Consider the following 17,427-nt stretch of genomic DNA (forward strand, 5'->3'; position numbering starts at 1 on the left):
GCACTTTTGAATAAAAATATTCCTAAATCAGGTCTTCTAGTTTTGATGATCGAAACGACCGCAATCGGTTTGACAGAGTTAGAGGGTGGTTCGACTGAGTCGTTGTTGAGTTCATCCATTTATGGCAGCAAGGGATTCACTAATTAGCGTATGAATACCAGGTTAGATGAGACAAAATTTTCATTATGGAAGCAACAAATTTAAAATTTACATTTATTATAATATTCAGTACAAAATTACAAACTGAATATTACATTTATTCTTAATAATATTTTTTATATATTAATTTTGGAACTTGACATTTTTTTAATTTTAATCAAAATATGATGAGGTGTCACTATTATATTATACCACATCATTATTGAAAATTTTCGTCATTAAAAAATTAAATTTAAAGATCAAATTGGAAAAAATTACTAAATTTTGAAATTAATGCGGACAAAAAGTTTAGGGACAAAGATGGAAAATAAATTAAATTTAAGGACTAAATATTAATTTATCAATAAAACAAAAAAACAGCTGCTAGAATTTAATAACACCCGCTTCTATATTTTAGGTTTTCGAATTGAAAATTTTAGGGCGCGCAAGGTTGAAGAAGATGTCAAACACAAGTTCGAGTCCGACGACCGCAATTCGGGGATCAAGCAGCGGAGCGAACGCGGCGTCTACGGCGGTGGTAATGGCAGCAGGAGGGGGAGGAGTGACTATGACTATGAGAGGGCCATGCCCACCGACAACGGCAACAGCATCAACGATTACAACTTCATATCACGAACAGCAATGCCTGCCAACAGCGGCGGTGGTGTACCCAGTAGCGTCCTCCGGTAGGGGTTTCCTTTCAACAAACCACTCTTGTCGCCCTATCCTTCCTTATCATCCTCATCCTCATTCTCATCCCTTTGGCAACCCCAGGCCGCCGCCTCCACCGCCACCACTTCCCCATCCTACTCACTTCCATCCTCCTCTTAAAGGCCTACCCCCTTCTCTCCATCCCAAGGTTCGTTATTTCTCTTTTTTTTTAGACGTTTACCGTTTTGGGTTTTCAAATTTCAATCTCCACTTGATGTGCTTTTTATTCCAAATTCAACTTTTTTTATTATTATATATTTAGGTTGCTTCATCGCCATTTCCACATGCCGAAACTAAAGGATATAAAGGTGTTAGGTAGTATCTCTCATCTTTAAGAATAAATTGCATATCTCGTTTCAACCTTAAAGCCAATTCTAACTTCTTTACTCTGCTTTGCCCAGGGAGAGAACCAAAGATGATTCTCTTGTCAATGTTAGGGACCGAAAGGTAAGCTTTCACATCGCATTGCCCTTATATGCTGGTTCAGTCATTGCATTTTCATTTCACTATGTTTCTACGCTAATTGCCTTTGATTCACATATTCTTTCAGGTCAGAATATCTGATGGGGCTTCGATTTATTCTCTTTGCCGTTCATGGTTGAGAAATGGGTTCCCAGACGAACCTCAGGTTTGTCCCCCATTTTTTTTCCTGGTAATTCATTTAAAGTTTACCTTCCATGGTGCATATGAACGACTCACTTCGCTCAGAACAGTAATTTCCTACAAGAACATATTTATCTTTAATAAGCATGTCAACTGAGCAAGTTTTAGGCATGTAGTACAGTAGTAGTGGTTTATTTTTTTTACCGGTATTTATGTAGTGATGGTTCAACTTTTAAGTACTGGGACAATTGAATTCTCATGAACCCAACAATGAAAATAAAATTCAATTGTACGCAAGTCCACCCCCCCCCCCCCCCTTTTATGTGGCTGAGTAGGGAGTTCCATTGTCAGATTCAGGTTCGGTAAAGGAGACTAATCAATGACCTAGTTGCTTCTTGGTTTCATTCATTCTATTATGCCTAGTAATGTTAATTATATGGCAGCCCCAATATGGAGATATTTTCAAGTCTCTTCCACAACCTTTACCTATACCGGTTACGGGTAGTTTGCCAAAGGAAGCAGAAGATAGAGAAGAACAAGTAGAGGAGGATAAAAAGGAGGTTAGTTCCCTTTGATGGTTTTGTTATAATGGCAACTTTTTTTTTCTTTCACTTTTCATATGTTTCTCAAGTTTGTAATAATCTTTTTAGCCATAGTCACAAAAAAATAATTAATGCAAGTCATAAAATGATGCAAGTAAGATTTGTGAAGTTGTAAGGTGGGTGTGCATGACAAGTATAGGAGTTAGTGTCACATTTCAACAGCTGCCTCTATACAAAAATGCAAGTCATGAAATGATTTGAGGAAGAGTTTAAGAGTTGTGTATGTATGTGTGAGAGAGAGAGATTGTAATAGTATCTGGATGTGTGAGAGAGAGAGATTCTAATAGTATCTGGTGCAATGATAACTAGTCTAAGAGCATTCAGCTGAAAAGTATAGGAATGCCAAATGCACATGCAGGTATATGAGCTGAAATGCATTTAAGAACAGCTGTCTTTATGCAAAACTGCTAAATTTCCAATTCACCTCTTGCATTACACAACTCCAGCATGACTATATCTGTGTAATAACTCAAATTGCGGTCACAGTTAACATCCTAGACATGAGCGTCAACCCATATAATTAATAATTAAAATGAATTGTGAAGATTATAAAGTTATCTAGCTTCTTCGGTCCGGGTTAAATTTTCTTATCTATGTGAGAATCTTCTAAGGATGTATGCAAAATATTCATTAGATTGAATCAATCTCTCATGTCAACATCACAGTTTTCTCGACTTTTCTTATAAAAAAATTAGCGTCACACTGCCACTGGTGTATGATGTTTATTAACTGCAGCCTCCTCTCTCTCTTTCTCTCTCCCTCTCTCCCCCCTCCCTCCCGAGTATTTTTCTTACACGAGATGAGCTTTTTACATCTAAGATGTTTGGGATACTGTTCTCTTCTTATTTTAGTTTTTGCTATTCTTTTGGTCTATATCCAAATTTATCTGGCTGGTTGCATATCATAATCATATGCACTTAGTGTTGCTGTTACTGTTAATCCTTGATTAGCTCCCGTGTCATCTGCTTATTTCTGATAATAAGGGCAGTTGCACGTTCGTTGGCATTCTTGCAGTAGTTCTTAAAACCAGAATAAGCAATTTCGTATTTGTTTTTTTCCTTTCTTAGACTGAGCTGATCCCTGTTTCCTGATTTTAGGACGAGCAATCAGTTGAGAATTTGTCAACAGAAGATCTGTTGAAAAGGCATATTAATCGGGCTAAAAAGGTTAGATCAAGGTAAGTTTCTTTTAATTCATTATTTGCAATTTGGTGAATTTCTCATGAAATTTAGCTGCTGTAATCATTTTATGCTGGTGTCTGAAAAATCGAAACATTAATCTGTAATTGATTATTGTCTGTCCAGTGATAGGTCTATAAGAGCACGTGATTACATTTTTACAATCATATTTATGTTATAGCTCAGTGTGAAGTCATGAATGCCCTGTGCACTTTTATTTGGTGTATACATATAAAGTTTCTGCTATTTCACCTTTACAAGCTAAAGGCTCCCAGAGGTGATTGGACAATCTCATAGAGGAATCTAAATAACACTTAAAAGGACTTTTTTTTTTTTCCCAATGTTTTTCACTTTGTTTCTCATTTATCCTCAAAGAGTATCTTTTCGAATTTCAACACAGAATGCCTAAGATGACTGTGTATACGACCAATGATTGTTGTTTTTGTCATAGGTTACGACAAGAACGTTTGAAACGAATCGTGAGATACAAAACAAGGCTTGCACTTCTGCTACCTCCCCTTGTAGAACAGTTCCGAAGTGATGCTGCTGCTGCAGCTGCAGCCGTAGGGAACTGATGGGATGATTAGTAAGCATCCGAAGAAAGTAATGACATACAGGGGCCTCCTGAATTCCTGATATGATGAGTTTATTTTATATATATGGTAGTTTTTTTGTTTTAATAATAGAGTAGGAACTAATAGAGTGTAAAGGGAGTGACCCAAGTTTTTATGTTCAAGTGTGAGTGTTATAGTTTGGGTTTAGAGCTTCATATTGATTTGTTAATGGTGTGGTATTATTGGCTTTGGAATAGGTTCTCAATATCAAGGGAAGGGTGCATGGTTAAAAACCACTCTCTGTTAGTTTAGTTACTACTAATTACCTTGATTTTATTAGTATGAATAAATTATACTAGAAGACATATAGGTTTTGCTTATATTGGTAGGACAAATTTTGATAAAATAAGTATTCTCTGTGCTTATAATAAACTACTTGATTAAGTTTGATGTTTGTTGTTATGATATAATATAATAATTTAATAAATTATAAGCTAAATAATAATATAATAGGGTATTTATATGTACACTTTATATATAATCAAGGTAACGATATTATTAGAGATTGAACCTTAATTCTCATGTCATACAACATAATAATTTTGTCATATTAAAATTGTTTATATATATATGTTTTAAATGATAATGAGTGTGCCAAGCATAAATTTTTATATTAATTCAAATATTAGAAGTTCTATGTTAAATCATTTTGGTCTAATTATGCATCTAATCCTCATAATAACATTTGAAATTTAATCTCTGAAATTAATTCTCAGTAGTTTTTTATTTAATAGAAAATCGGTGATATTTTAAAATTCAAAGTTTTGATTTTTAAAAATCCAATTTATGACGCATGTTCAAATCTAATTGAAGCTAATTAATAATGTTATAAATAGATTCTAATTTTATATTAGACAAGTAAAAAGACTAAATTCTTGGAATTCAGAGTAGAAAAATTAAATTTCAAAAATTTCAAAAGTATGAGGACTGACAACATAATTAGATTAATAAATTTTTGTCACTTTTGATTTGAACTCGAAACTAAGTAAGCCAAGAAAGCAAAAATGAATTTACATGAACTTGAAACTATCTTAACTCGAAATTATCCTAACTCAAATAGACCATATTATGTACTCGATCCCAAAAAAACCTAAGCTTTAAATCCTAACAATCTAAAAATAAAATAATCCAAACATCAGGGGCGAAATTATAAAGCGTTTTTGTCTTTTTATACTTTTGTATAAAATTTATAAAAGCAATTTAAATTCAAAATAAAATATACGGTAAATTCAAACTTCCTAAATATTTTAGATTTTTCAAACCCTGATTATTATTTTGTATAAAATAATTATTATTTTTATATATTGAGAAATGAGAATGTGATAATCTAATGTTAATAATAATTAAGGTTAATATATGTCATAAGTCCTTGGACTTTGGGTAAATTCAGAATTTAGTTCATATATTTTTATTTCTATGAATTTAGTCTCTCTACTTTTTAGATTTTAGGTTTAATTGTTAACATTGCTATTTTTGTTAAATTTATTTACATGACATTTTGAAATAAAAAGATACGCACTTGGTAACAGTATAATTAAAATAATGAAGTTGTAATGAATTTGAATTTAACAAATAATTTTAACAACATTAATAGTTGGATTTGAATTTTGAAATATGAAAAGTAAAAAGGCTAAATTCCTAGAAATAAGGGTAGAGAGACTAAATTTTAAATTTACTAAGAGTACCAGGACTTATGGAAAATTTTAACCAATAATTAAGATAAAAAAAATCATGGGGTAAGGGAAGTTGGACACTGGCAGGTGTAAGTGATGGAAGGAGTCATTTAGCGAGTCAAAGACGTGGCAAATGGGATTCTGATGGTAAAAAAATCCTTAGGCAACTCAGTGAAGAAATTATTGAGATTTGAGATCAAACATCACATAGATTTCAGAGATTTTCAATGGCAGCCGAAGAAGGCAAAACAGCAGATGCACAGTTTTTCCACCTCCTTTCCAATCTACTCCATCAGGTATAATTTTCGATATTTCATTCAATTTTACCCCATTTTTTGTTCAATTCCTTCTCCATTCTTAGGTTTCGGTCTTAATGAATCGAAATTCCCTTGATTTATTACTGAATTTTTTTCGGTTTAATTAACAAATCATATAATTCTACGTTTATCTCTTTTCTTTTTGCCTTAACAAATCGAAGACAATGAATTATTGTTTGGTTAAGGATCCAAATTGCTACCGGTATTCATATGCTAGATTAAAGATTCACACTAGGGCTCTAAATGAACAGAGCTTTTTGATCAATAGTTAGATTTTTTATTGTTTGTTGAGCTAAATAAACGAATATATGTCTCGTTTTTTAAACAAATTGAACATGAACGAGCTTGTTTATGTTTGTTTTTAGTTTGTTTATTATTGAATTATTACTTAATCAATAAGTACTATTGTCTGTGTAAGAAATATGTTGATTTGTGTTTTTTTTTTAATTATCCTTCATTATTAGGTTTAGATTTATAATTGTTTGTGAACATTGTGAATATATTCAATTTTTCGCAGAAACCTTCGTTTAATGTTCACTAATAAGTTTGTTTAATTTAAAGAACAAACATGAACACATTATTTGAAGTAGACAAACACGAACACAAATTTGGAATTCTTAATGAACAACATGCGAATAAGCTTAAACAGACTAATGAATAAGAACAGAGGCTTGTTTGTTCAAGCTTCATTCCTCTAAGCCTTAATTAACACCATGCTTTGTGATTCATATATACATATAGGTAGAAGCATTGACTAACCAGGAAGAAGTTGAACTGCGTTCGAAAATCGAAGCCCTTGGATTGGAGGTTACAAAAGTTCCTTCCAAGTCTACACACAGCCTTGATGAGGTATATATTTTTCCAGGGCCAAATCCGGAACTATCCTCTATCAGCCGGAAATTGCTCGCTTTTGTCTTCTTAATCTTGTATGTATTTATGTGTTATCAGCTGGAAATTGCGAGAGAGTTGGACAAGTTATCGGCTAAGTTAGACGGTGTGGATGAGATGATATCCTCAGCCATGGCAGCAGACCCGCAGGTGCGATCCCTTTTGAGTGGCACTGCTGATTTATGGATGCCGGTTATTACTGCCAATGCTGATGAGCGACGCAATTTGGCTGCATCAATCAGTACTGATAATAACCCTCTTGGCAACAATGAAGACGACATCAAACCTGACAATTGATGTTTCACCGGTCAGTCACCTCCGCCATACTTTGTTCTAATACTAATTTGTTTTCGGGTTTTTGGGGATATGTCATATGACTAGAATATACCATTGCATTAATCATTTTGTTTTGTCTATTGGGGAACAAAAAGTAAGTTTCTTATTCTGTTGTATCCGTAGTTACATTGGGTCTCATTATTTTAAACTCGAATTGGGTTAGACGCAAGACGGAGAAAGCTCTTATAAAGTGTTTATTTTTACTTATTCTCTATCCACAAAACTCAAAACCGATACCTTGTTTTAGAGGCTTCGAACTTCAAAAACAATAGTGTTGCTCATGTTGGAACTAATGGCTGCTCTTCTTCTTCCTCTTGATGCTGTTGATGATGATGATGATGATGATGATGACCAGCTTCATTGTTTTTTTTACCTCATGGGCGAGATAATAATCTGTTAGATATAGAGTAAGGGACTTTGTTTATTAGTTTAAATTTTATTCCTTTCTTTTTATTCCTAATTAGTTTAATTAAGGATCATCACACGTTGCTGCTGATATATAACCTGGGATATGTTTTCTTTTTTCGTTTTTTAAGATCTAGAATTATGAGAAGGGAAAATTTTTCCCAAGTCCTTATCTCCTAACCATTTTAACTTTTCCTGTTAATCATGTCACGTGTCTCTCATCCAATGGGCCTGTGTCAAAATCTGACACATTTTAACGCGGCCAGGGTGGGGTTCCAAAATATAAGATGGAAAGAAAGTAAAGGTACCAAAACAAACAAATTGAAAGTAAAAGCACTACATTGACAATTTTGTTAAAGTACAGGGGTAAAACTTGCCATTATCCCAAAGACAAATGTAAAAAAAAATGTCAAAATTTGGTTTTGGCCCTTTTATTACTCTTTTATTGTATTCATATTTGAGATTTAGTTCCTATAATTTAACATAATTTTCTCATCTATTTTTATAATATCATGGTTTTGGTCCTTTTATCATACTCAATTTTAGGTTTAGTTTATAATTTAATTTGAAATAATTTTTCATCTAATTTTATAATTATAATTAGTTCAAATAATTAACACGGTTAATCATTTCAGTTAAAATGTTGAAGTGAATTTTTGCTTAAATATAATCATTCCAACAAAAAGAAAATATGTTAGTATGATTAGTTAAAAGGTGATTAAGCAATAATTTAGTCAGTTTAAATAATTAATGTGGTTAATAATTTCGAGCTGGATTTTTTAAAAATATCCTTGTTCCAAAAAAAAAAAGCCGTGATTTAGTTAGAAGCGATGATTTTACATTATTTAGTGTATTAACCCGATCTAAACCCGAAATCCGCCCATTATTAGCTCTAATCTCAACCATATTATGAAATTAAACCTTTGATAACACTTATGTGAAATTAATGTAGATTTAAATACTCATATTAGAAGTTAGAAAATTCCAATATGGATATATTAATTGGTTCAGGTCTATATAATCCTACCCTTCTTTTATTAAAATTTTTTATACAATGTTTAGAACTATCCATAATTTTTTTCAACTCTTAAATAGGAGGATAATGCGTTTCAATGCACTCAAATTTACGTCCTCATGCACTGATAATATTACCAATGTCAATCAAGTTAAGACTCAATCGGCAACCCATGATCTGTAAGTGATAATCAAAGATAATTCTAATTTTGTTTATTCACTTGGAGAAAAAAAGATTGGTAGCATATTTTTACTAATGCTAAATTGACATATGGGAAAAATAATGCTAAATTGACATATGGGTCATCATGCATGCCTTGAAATATAAAAAGTACGTGTGACAAAGGATTTGATAAGTGACATTTCACACTAAAAATAATTTGAAATTAAACGATTTAAAAGGGCTCAATGATGAAATTTATCTAATTGTCACCTAAAATTTAATTAAAATTACTTTAATTTGTGAATATTATTCTCTTGTGGTGATAATACAATCTTTAATTAGTTTATGTGAGATTAATTTACTCAATTTAAATTTTACTCGAGAGTTGGGTTAATTACTCGAAATTTATGAAGATTTTGATAAAAATATTATGAATATAAATTTAAATAAAAATAAATAAATTTATTTAAAATATGGGTTAATTTAGATTTTAATGTTGAAGGTCCAAGAATGAGGACTTATCTTATTTTCTGTTTTCAATAATTATGTAATTTGTATCATTAAGAAAACAAATCTACAATAATTTATATTGTACCATCATAAACATTAAAAAAATTATATGTTAACGATGTATTTAAAATTTTAATAATAGAATATATATTAAATTAAAAGCTACATAAATTTTTATGAAAATAAAATTTAAAAAGTAATATAATGGAACTTAAAATATAAACAAATTTAAGTAAAATTTGAGGTTGATATTTTAGACTAGACTAAAACTTAAGTAAATGTGAAATTACAAATAACATATATAGGTTTGATGGAGACCCGACTTGGCCCATGAATATATCTCCCTCCAACCTTTGAATTATTGGTGTTTTAATAATCGAAATGATGATCAAATCGATCAAATCATTGACTCTCAGTTCAACCAATTGATTGCCAATCCATTAATAATTTAACAAAAAAATCAAATAATCATAAAGATTTAAAGAATACATTAAAAAACTACAAAACCAATTCAACTAGTTACATCTTCAATTTTTTGTCTTGATTTTTGTTTTTAATCAGTTTTGAATGGTTTGTTTAAAGATTGATTTAACTCTTACATCCAAATCAATATATCAACCAGTTCTCAATTCAACCGATCTGATCGGTCAATCGATAGATTATAAGATATTTTTTATAGACAAAACAATAAAACTCGAATAGGTGAAAAAGTACCATAGAGGCCTCTATATTAGGATTTTGATTGTATTTTGCCTCATTTATTAAAAAAAAAAAGGCAAATTATTCCATGTACTTTAGATCAAATCAACGAATAAATTGGTCTTTCTGTTAAAAATTAACCTATTTCTACTATTAAAAGTTAGTCCTTATACATTAACATGAGGTATATGTGGCATGTGACATGCCGCATGTCATTGTCTAATTATTCCATCAGTAATGCTAATTTTAACGGTACAAATATATAAAATTTTTAATAAAAATGATCAATCTAGTATTTGGTCTAACATACAAGAACTAATTTACTCAATTTTTTTTAATAAGAAGATAAAATGCATGACAAATGGCAGTGCATTACCGGTTGAACCCCTCGCACCAACCAGTTTCCCATCACGCGTAATGTAAAACCAAAAAAGAAAAGCCTCAACTTTATAAGGAGCCGAGACAATGTGAACAAAAGCTAAAAGCAATGGAAGTGCACTAGACTGCAAATGCCACTTTAATTATTACACTCAAAAACACTAATGAAATCTACAAATAATAGCCAACCACTTCATCCCCCCATATATTATTACAAGTGTGGACATGCCACTTCAGTTTCCCCAAGCTCAACCACTACAATCCATTATATATAACCTACCAAAAACCATATTAAGCTCCATGCCAGTTGAGTTTTCGGGCACCTGTGCGTGTTTGGTTCATTTACGTTTTTTATCAAACACCTTAGCAGCATGTTAAACAGCGATGAACTATGTCTTAAACTTAGAATATTGGTGCTAGTTATAGCAACGATATTCATGGTTAGTGCTGCTGGCGTTATGGGAGGAGATTCAGGGGGAGACAAAGACAAAGAGGAGTGCACGGAGCAGCTAATAGGGTTGGCGACATGTTTGCCTTATGTCGGGGGAAATGCTAAGGCACCTACACCGGATTGTTGCAGTGGTCTGAAACAAGTTCTGAAGAACAACAAGAAGTGTTTATGTATTATAATTAAAGATCGAAATGATCCTGACCTTGGTCTTAATATCAATGTCACACTTGCTTTGTCTTTGCCTTCTGTTTGCAATGCACCTGCTAATATTTCCAAGTGCCCTGGTACGCTTTTACATCATACATATATGTATATATATAATTGGCAGGATCAAATTTAGAATTTTTTTTTATTAGGGGCGAATTAAATTATAAATATTTGGAGGTATCATTTATTAATTTTTAGGGTTAAAGTGTAAATTTATTGTATATTAATTTAAATTTTCATTTTTAAGAAGGACTAAATTGCATATTTTCCCTTTAAATTTTAGTTCAATGACATTATTAGTGTTTTATATCAAAATTTGCTTACTAGATATGCTTACGAAGTTGGTAAGTGTATTTATGGCAATTCTTTTATGGAAATTACTAGTTGTGTCAACAACCACACTGTTTTTTAAAAGGTTAATATGTTATTTAGTACTTGAGTTTGATTTTAATGTTCAATTCAATACTTAAGGTTAGAGTGTGGTTTCGATGTTCAATTTAGTCCCCAGACTAAATGACATCAAATATATCAAATTGAAAAAAAAATTGGTACCAAAGTGAAAATTGAAGCCAAATTTAGGTACTAAAATGGGACAAAATTTTTAAGTACTAAATTGAATATTAAAGCAAAACTCAAGTACCAAACGTATATTAACCTATTGTTTATTAGAGTAGAATAGAGGTGATCATGGGCCGGGCCGGGCCGGGACCAAATAAAATTTTAGGCCCGTCTACTAGGCCAGGGCCCGACCCGGCCCGAAATATGGGCCTAAAATTTTACCCAAACCCGGCCCGAAATAAAATTACTAAGCCCGAGCCCGGCCCGGCCCGGCCCATATTAATTTTTTTCTTATTTCATTAAATAAAAAATTTAAAAATATAATAAATCAAATATATTTAAAAACATAAAATAAATATTAAAACAAATAAAAATAATACTAAAACAATTCTTAAAACAATACACAAATTAACAATATAATAAAAATACTTATATTAAAATTTAAAATAATTAAAATAAAAATAAAAATATATTAATATATAATTGGGCGGGCCCAGGCAAAAAAACTCTTACATGAGGCCCGGCCCGTTTTTTAAACGGGCCTCGTTTTTTTGCCCAAGCCCATTTTTCGGGCCTATATTTTTACCCAAACCCTCTCATTTTTCGGGCGGGCCTTCGGGCCGGGCCGGGCTGCCCAGCCCATGATCAGCTCTAGAGTAGAAGGACTGATGGAAAATTTTGAACATTATCTGCTTGATAAACATAATAGAATTTTATTTTATTTTTTTCTTTTAGCATGATAGATAAATAATTGACTGAGGAACATGCAGAGCTGTTGCACATGGATCCCAATTCCCCAGAAGCTCAAGTTTTCTATCAGCTTTCTAAGAGCTCCTCTTCCAATGGTGGTCACCAAAGCCCTGCCTCTGCTCCTACTGCAAGTGGTAATTTTTTTTCTTCTAATTCTAATTATAATTTTTTGGAGTAAAACAAGATTAAATTGATGGTTGATGTACTAAAATGGAAAAAAAATTCACAAAATATAAAAAGATAAATATCAAAATTATATAAATATGTAATGTTATATATGAGCTACGATTTTATGTAATTTTATAAATAAAATTTTATTTGACTCAATTTTCACGAACCACTAACACAATGCATACATAAATATTTTTATTTATTTAATATAAAAATAAAGTGATGTATTTATTTTCTCTAAATGTATATACTTGAATTACAATCAAAATTTCATGTGTATAATTACATCAAATCGAAATTCATGTGTAGTTTTGAGGTTTTTTCATAATTTAAAGATTAAATTTTGATTAAGTCAAAGAAATTTTCAATTGTTGTAATTTAATCATTATGGGTGCCTTTGGATGGGCGGTGGCTATGATGAGATAAATTTTTTTACCTGACACCTACAATAATTAATCTCACCGATACTGTTATTTTTAACCTTATCAGAGATAAACACACAGTAAATCCAAAGTTAACATTAGATTAAGAGGGTAAAATAAGTAATTAAGTATGCATTTGGAATGTTAAAATGACAGTGGGAGAGAGTCCAATAAGCTCAAGTGAAGGAGAAAAGAGCCCAGAGTTGCAGAAGGGACATGGGAATTGCTATGGCTGTAGAAGAAACACATGGGTGATTGTTACTCTATGGACCTTCCTGCTTTGCTATTTCATGCCTTATTTTTAATTCCTTTATATATATATATATATATATTATGTCATATTATATAATAAAATATAAAGCTTGACATATTGATATTGTTCGGATATGTCAAGGAGAAACTCTTTATTTGATTATTTACGTGTATGCTTTATATATATATATATATATATATCTATATCACTAGATAATGTTGGTGCTGGATAAGATGGGCTGTAGTTTTTTTCTAATAATTTATTTGTTTTAAATCGGATAAATTAAAAGTTAATAGTTTAACTGATTCGATCGTTAATTTAATTTTATAATAATTATTTAGAAGATTGTTAATATATGAAATGTCATATAAATTAATATTTTTATGGCATTGTATTAAAGAGTAATTATTAAACAATGACGTATTTAAAGTTTTGTCTTTCGACTTTGAAGATAGTGTCTAAAGGTATCTTTTGGTGTCTGAATTAATGACCCCATAACGATGAAAGAGCTTTGTGCATGAGGATGTTTGAACTCATGCAGGTTAAACCATACTTGTCTACGATATCTTTTATATATGGGTTTAAGTCACCCTATGCGTAAAGCTTTTCAGTGGTTATAGTTTTGCCTATTCAAACATCGAGAAACACTGTTGAGTGCTATCTTCAAAATTGAGGAACAAATTTTGACTATTCAATAATCGATTTTTAGTTCATTATCTTTCTCTTGACTGTTTATTTTAGGCCAAACTTAACCAATTACCAATCAATTTGACTGAAGAAGATCAGATTTAGACTCGTTGTTAGTAAGAAACATCAGCTTGAAACAAATTAAATATAGTGCATGTTCCTGTATATTATTTATTCCCCTTAATTTGAATTCATCCCCAAACATTAAAACGTTTTAATTACATTATTTAGTTATCGATGTTACATCAATTATATCCTTTTAATTATTAAAATTGTTAATTTAATAATTAAATAATATGTCTAGTCTGTAGAACATGCAGCAAATAACAAAGGAAAACAATAAAAATAAGGAAAGCTGAACTGAATTGATCAATTTTTTCTGAAACAACTGAATACCTTATAAAAGCTTACATCCCATGACACACCACTGTACTTAAAACTAGGGATACATCCCATGACAAACCACTATGCTAGAAAACAGAAACAACTGATTAAATTAACCATTGACTAAAGGCTCAATTAATAAACAAGCAGAAAACAACATTGTATGTGTTGTTGCTTTAACACTCCCCCTCGACACCATCTACTTCCTTTCTAACATACCGAGCTGATGACAAAAACCTTCAATCTTGTTGCCACTTAAGCCCTCTGTGAATAAGTCTGCAACCTGGTCTTCCATATTAACATGTTGCAATTCAATCTAATCTTGCAACACCTTCTCATTGATGAAGTGATAATGAACCTCCACATGTTTAGTTCTTGCATGGAAAACTGGGTTCTCCGCCAAACGCATTGCTGACATGTTGTCACAGAATAGAGGAGTAGCATACTCTGTTGGCTGATGCAAATCCCGCAACACTTGCATGAGCCAAATACTTTCTTGAGTTGCCATTTTTGCAGCTCGATATTCAGCTTCTGTTGTCGACAAAGACATAGTCAGCTACCTTTTACTGCACCAAGAAACCATTCTCGACCCAAGGAAAAACACATACCCAGTTGTTGAGCATTGGGTATCATTGATTACCTTCATAATCAACATCATAAAAACCGACCAGCTTGCAATCTCCTCCTCTCTTGTACAAAACACCATAACCAAGAGTACTTTTCACATATCTCAAAATTCGTCGAATAACTTCCAAATGAGGCTTCTTTGGACTTTGCATATATCAACTCATCACCCCATCTGCATAAGAGATATTGGGTCTTGTCAAAGTTAAATAGATTAAACTACCAACCAGTTGCCGAAATATTGTTGCATCTTCCAAATCCTTCCCTTCATAAGCACACATCTTGGCATTTGGTTCCATAGGTGACGAAATCGGCTTGCGGTTCAACATTCTAAATTTCTTCAACAAGTCTTTAGAATACTTTTACTGATGAAGGAGGGTCCCATCTCGACTACGATCAACCTTCAAACCAAGAAAGTGCTTGACCTGTCCAAGTTCTTTCACATGAAAATGCACAGATAAATTCCTCTTTGTTCGAAGAATTTCTTCATCCCAATCTCCTGTCACAATTAAATCATCTACATACACCATAACCATAGCTAGCCTTCCCCTATCGACTTTAACGAACAAGCTCGAATACACATATGTCATTGAATAATCACTACGAGTCAAGAATTCAACGATCTTGCCATACCAAGCCCTCCTCAGTGCTTACTTTAATCCATAGAACACCTTTGAAAGCTTGCACACATGCTTTGGATAATCTCCACTCTAAAAGCTCATCGATTGATTCGTGTCTCCCGGTCTAGCTCCCGTGAAGAAACGCATTCTTCATATCCATTTGCCACAGGTTCCAGCCTTTACTGGCTGCAAGTGCAAGTAAAACTCGCACCGTTGTAAGTTTTGCTATCTGACTAAACATTTTATCATAGTCTAGTCCATACTGTTGAGAAAATCCTCGAGCCACCAAACAGCCTTATGCCTCTCGATTGATCCATCTGTGTGATGCTTTATCTAATAAATCCACTTGCAAGAGATAGGCTCCAATTTATTAGCTTTGACACAAGCTCCCAGTCTCATTTCTTTCTAGTGCAACAATCTCTTCTTCCATGACTTTAACCCACTTCGGACTTTTAAGTACTTCCTCAAACATCTCCAATTCCTTCTCATCTTCTTCGACAATAATAGTATTGGCCTTGTCATACTTGGGATTTGGCTTCTAACTCTTCTCGATTTCCTAAATGGAGTTGGTACTTCCAGTTCATTCTGCTCATCTTCTCCATTTGGTGTTTGATGCACATCAATTTTGGTTGGATACTAAAGCACATCAGTTTCAACTGGATGTTGGTGCACGTGGGTTAGCTAAGGACTTCGAGTTTTAGCTTCATCATCAGCAACCTCAGCTTCTCCCAAACTCAGGTGGATTTGCGAATCTTGCCACTCATACCGGCAAGCATCTGATTGTAGCGATACCTCATTCTTCGATGGCCACCATGAAGATGATTCATCAAACACCACATTCTGAGACATATAACACTTCCCGGTTGTAGAATCACAGCATCTCCACCCTTTTCTTTGGTTGTCATATCCTACAAAAATACACCTAACAACTTCTTTGTCCATCTTGCTATGTAAATGATCAGGAACAAATACATAACATATACATTCGAACACTCGAAAATAACTAACTGTAGATGCCATGCTCCACAGTTTCTCAAAAGGAGAAAGAAAAGATAACCTTTGTTGTGGAAGCCTATTGATTACAAAAGCAGCTGTTTTCATCGCTTCTGTCGAAAATCGTCTCGAGACATTTTTCGAGTGAAGCATACTATGACATATCTCTGCCAGGTGCCTAATCTTCCTTTTAGACACGCCATTTTGCTGTAGAGTGTTCAAACATGTGAATTGGTAACGTATTCGACATTCCCAAAGAAAATTTGAAAACTCGAATGAGGTATACTCTTCTTTGTTGTCAGTGTGTAAACAACAAATCCCTTGACAACCTTTACTTCAACCACCTTCCTGAACTCCCTAAACTTCGTGAGAGTTTCCAATTTTTCCTTCATAAAATAAACCCACACAAATATGAAAAAATCATCGATAAACGTGATCATATACTTCATCCTACAAATAGAAGCTTGGTCGGTCGGTACTGACACATCAAAGTGGATTTACTTTAATGGTTCATTTGATTTAAACTTGAACTCTTCGTAAGGAAGTTGGTGTGCTTTCCCATATTGGCAGCCTGCACAAACCATATCCGTCCTCACTTCAAGTTGCGAAAGACCCTTCAACATCAACTTCATAATCATCACGCCTAGCTTGGAATAACTAACATGGCTCAGCCTCGTGCCAAAAATCAACTATCTTATTTTTCCTTGTCTTGTCTACCCATGCAACTTCGGCAAACATCATGTAGACCAACTGCAGTCTTCACCCTTGCATCATCGTCTCCTCAGTAATCTCCAAGTTGAGATAAACTTTCACATCTTTAGGACCGAACAAAACATAATGTCCCGAAGATGTTAACTATGCTACCGAAAGAAGATTTTTCTTCAGCCCTAGCACATGACATTTTGCAACGACACCTCAATAGCACTATACTGAATAGGGACTACAATTTTAGCGACATAAGCTATTGTTAACTTCGAGTTGTTTGCAGTCACCACCACACAACTTCCTTTATACTCTATTTTGTAACTTCTTATTACCTCACCTTAAAAGTCGAGTTATCAAATACCATTTTAATAGG

The 17,427-nt window shown here is 32.8% G+C and overlaps 4 protein-coding genes across 6 annotated transcripts; 3 read left to right on the forward strand and 1 right to left on the reverse strand.

Annotated features, from left to right (window-relative positions):
• The first annotated feature begins 504 nt into the window (after positions 1–504).
• On the forward strand, positions 505–4,218 carry LOC108468041 (uncharacterized). Its single transcript, XM_017768892.2, has 7 exons — positions 505–997; positions 1,112–1,164; positions 1,251–1,296; positions 1,400–1,477; positions 1,896–2,012; positions 3,152–3,231; positions 3,684–4,218. Exons 1-7 carry the CDS (start codon positions 599–601, stop codon positions 3,805–3,807), a joined length of 897 nt encoding a protein of 298 aa, XP_017624381.1. The 5' UTR covers positions 505–598; the 3' UTR covers positions 3,808–4,218.
• Positions 4,219–5,562: 1,344 nt separating this feature from the next.
• Positions 5,563–7,583, forward strand: LOC108470129 (uncharacterized). 3 transcript variants are annotated; one of them, XM_017771357.2, is made up of 4 exons: positions 5,563–5,815; positions 6,578–6,685; positions 6,785–7,031; positions 7,308–7,583. In XM_017771357.2, exons 1-3 carry the CDS (start codon positions 5,747–5,749, stop codon positions 7,019–7,021), a joined length of 414 nt encoding a protein of 137 aa, XP_017626846.1. In that variant the 5' UTR covers positions 5,563–5,746; the 3' UTR covers positions 7,022–7,031; positions 7,308–7,583. The 3 variants fall into 3 exon arrangements, with proteins under 3 accessions (XP_017626846.1, XP_017626847.1, XP_017626845.1); XM_017771358.2 differs by having other exon boundaries at positions 7,416–7,583; XM_017771356.2 differs by lacking the exon at positions 7,308–7,583 and having other exon boundaries at positions 6,785–7,267.
• A 2,758-nt stretch (positions 7,584–10,341) lies between these two features.
• Positions 10,342–13,346, forward strand: LOC108470127 (non-specific lipid transfer protein GPI-anchored 14-like). Its single transcript, XM_017771355.2, has 3 exons — positions 10,342–10,964; positions 12,216–12,329; positions 12,945–13,346. Exons 1-3 carry the CDS (start codon positions 10,601–10,603, stop codon positions 13,091–13,093), a joined length of 627 nt encoding a protein of 208 aa, XP_017626844.1. The 5' UTR covers positions 10,342–10,600; the 3' UTR covers positions 13,094–13,346.
• A 1,082-nt stretch (positions 13,347–14,428) lies between these two features.
• Positions 14,429–15,272, reverse strand: LOC108468565 (uncharacterized). Its single transcript, XM_017769448.2, has 3 exons — positions 15,103–15,272; positions 14,781–14,911; positions 14,429–14,643 (listed from the first exon to the last, which is right to left on the reverse strand). Exons 1-3 carry the CDS (start codon positions 15,270–15,272, stop codon positions 14,429–14,431), a joined length of 516 nt encoding a protein of 171 aa, XP_017624937.2.
• Between the last annotated feature and the right edge of the window lie 2,155 nt (positions 15,273–17,427).

This window comes from Gossypium arboreum, chromosome 8 (genome assembly GCF_025698485.1).
Source record: "Gossypium arboreum isolate Shixiya-1 chromosome 8, ASM2569848v2, whole genome shotgun sequence".
Classification (NCBI taxonomy): domain Eukaryota; kingdom Viridiplantae; phylum Streptophyta; class Magnoliopsida; order Malvales; family Malvaceae; genus Gossypium; species Gossypium arboreum.

Coding starts and splice junctions, on each gene's coding strand:
- LOC108470127 (XM_017771355.2), top strand. CDS start 10,601: ATGTTAAACAGCGATGAACTATGTCTTAAACTTAGAATATTGGTGCTA. Junction 10,965..12,215: donor TAATATTTCCAAGTGCCCTG/GTACGCTTTTAC, acceptor AGGAACATGCAG/AGCTGTTGCACATGGATCCC. Junction 12,330..12,944: donor CTCTGCTCCTACTGCAAGTG/GTAATTTTTTTT, acceptor TTAAAATGACAG/TGGGAGAGAGTCCAATAAGC.
- LOC108468565 (XM_017769448.2), bottom strand. CDS start 15,272: ATGGTTATGGTGTATGTAGATGATTTAATTGTGACAGGAGATTGGGAT. Junction 14,912..15,102: donor GATGGGACCCTCCTTCATCA/GTAAAAGTATTC, acceptor TCTCTTATGCAG/ATGGGGTGATGAGTTGATAT. Junction 14,644..14,780: donor GAGGAGGAGATTGCAAGCTG/GTCGGTTTTTAT, acceptor TGTCGACAACAG/AAGCTGAATATCGAGCTGCA.
- LOC108470129 (XM_017771357.2), top strand. CDS start 5,747: ATGGCAGCCGAAGAAGGCAAAACAGCAGATGCACAGTTTTTCCACCTC. Junction 5,816..6,577: donor TTTCCAATCTACTCCATCAG/GTATAATTTTCG, acceptor ATATACATATAG/GTAGAAGCATTGACTAACCA. Junction 6,686..6,784: donor CTACACACAGCCTTGATGAG/GTATATATTTTT, acceptor ATGTGTTATCAG/CTGGAAATTGCGAGAGAGTT.
- LOC108468041 (XM_017768892.2), top strand. CDS start 599: ATGTCAAACACAAGTTCGAGTCCGACGACCGCAATTCGGGGATCAAGC. Junction 1,165..1,250: donor AAAGGATATAAAGGTGTTAG/GTAGTATCTCTC, acceptor TGCTTTGCCCAG/GGAGAGAACCAAAGATGATT. Junction 1,478..1,895: donor GGTTCCCAGACGAACCTCAG/GTTTGTCCCCCA, acceptor ATTATATGGCAG/CCCCAATATGGAGATATTTT.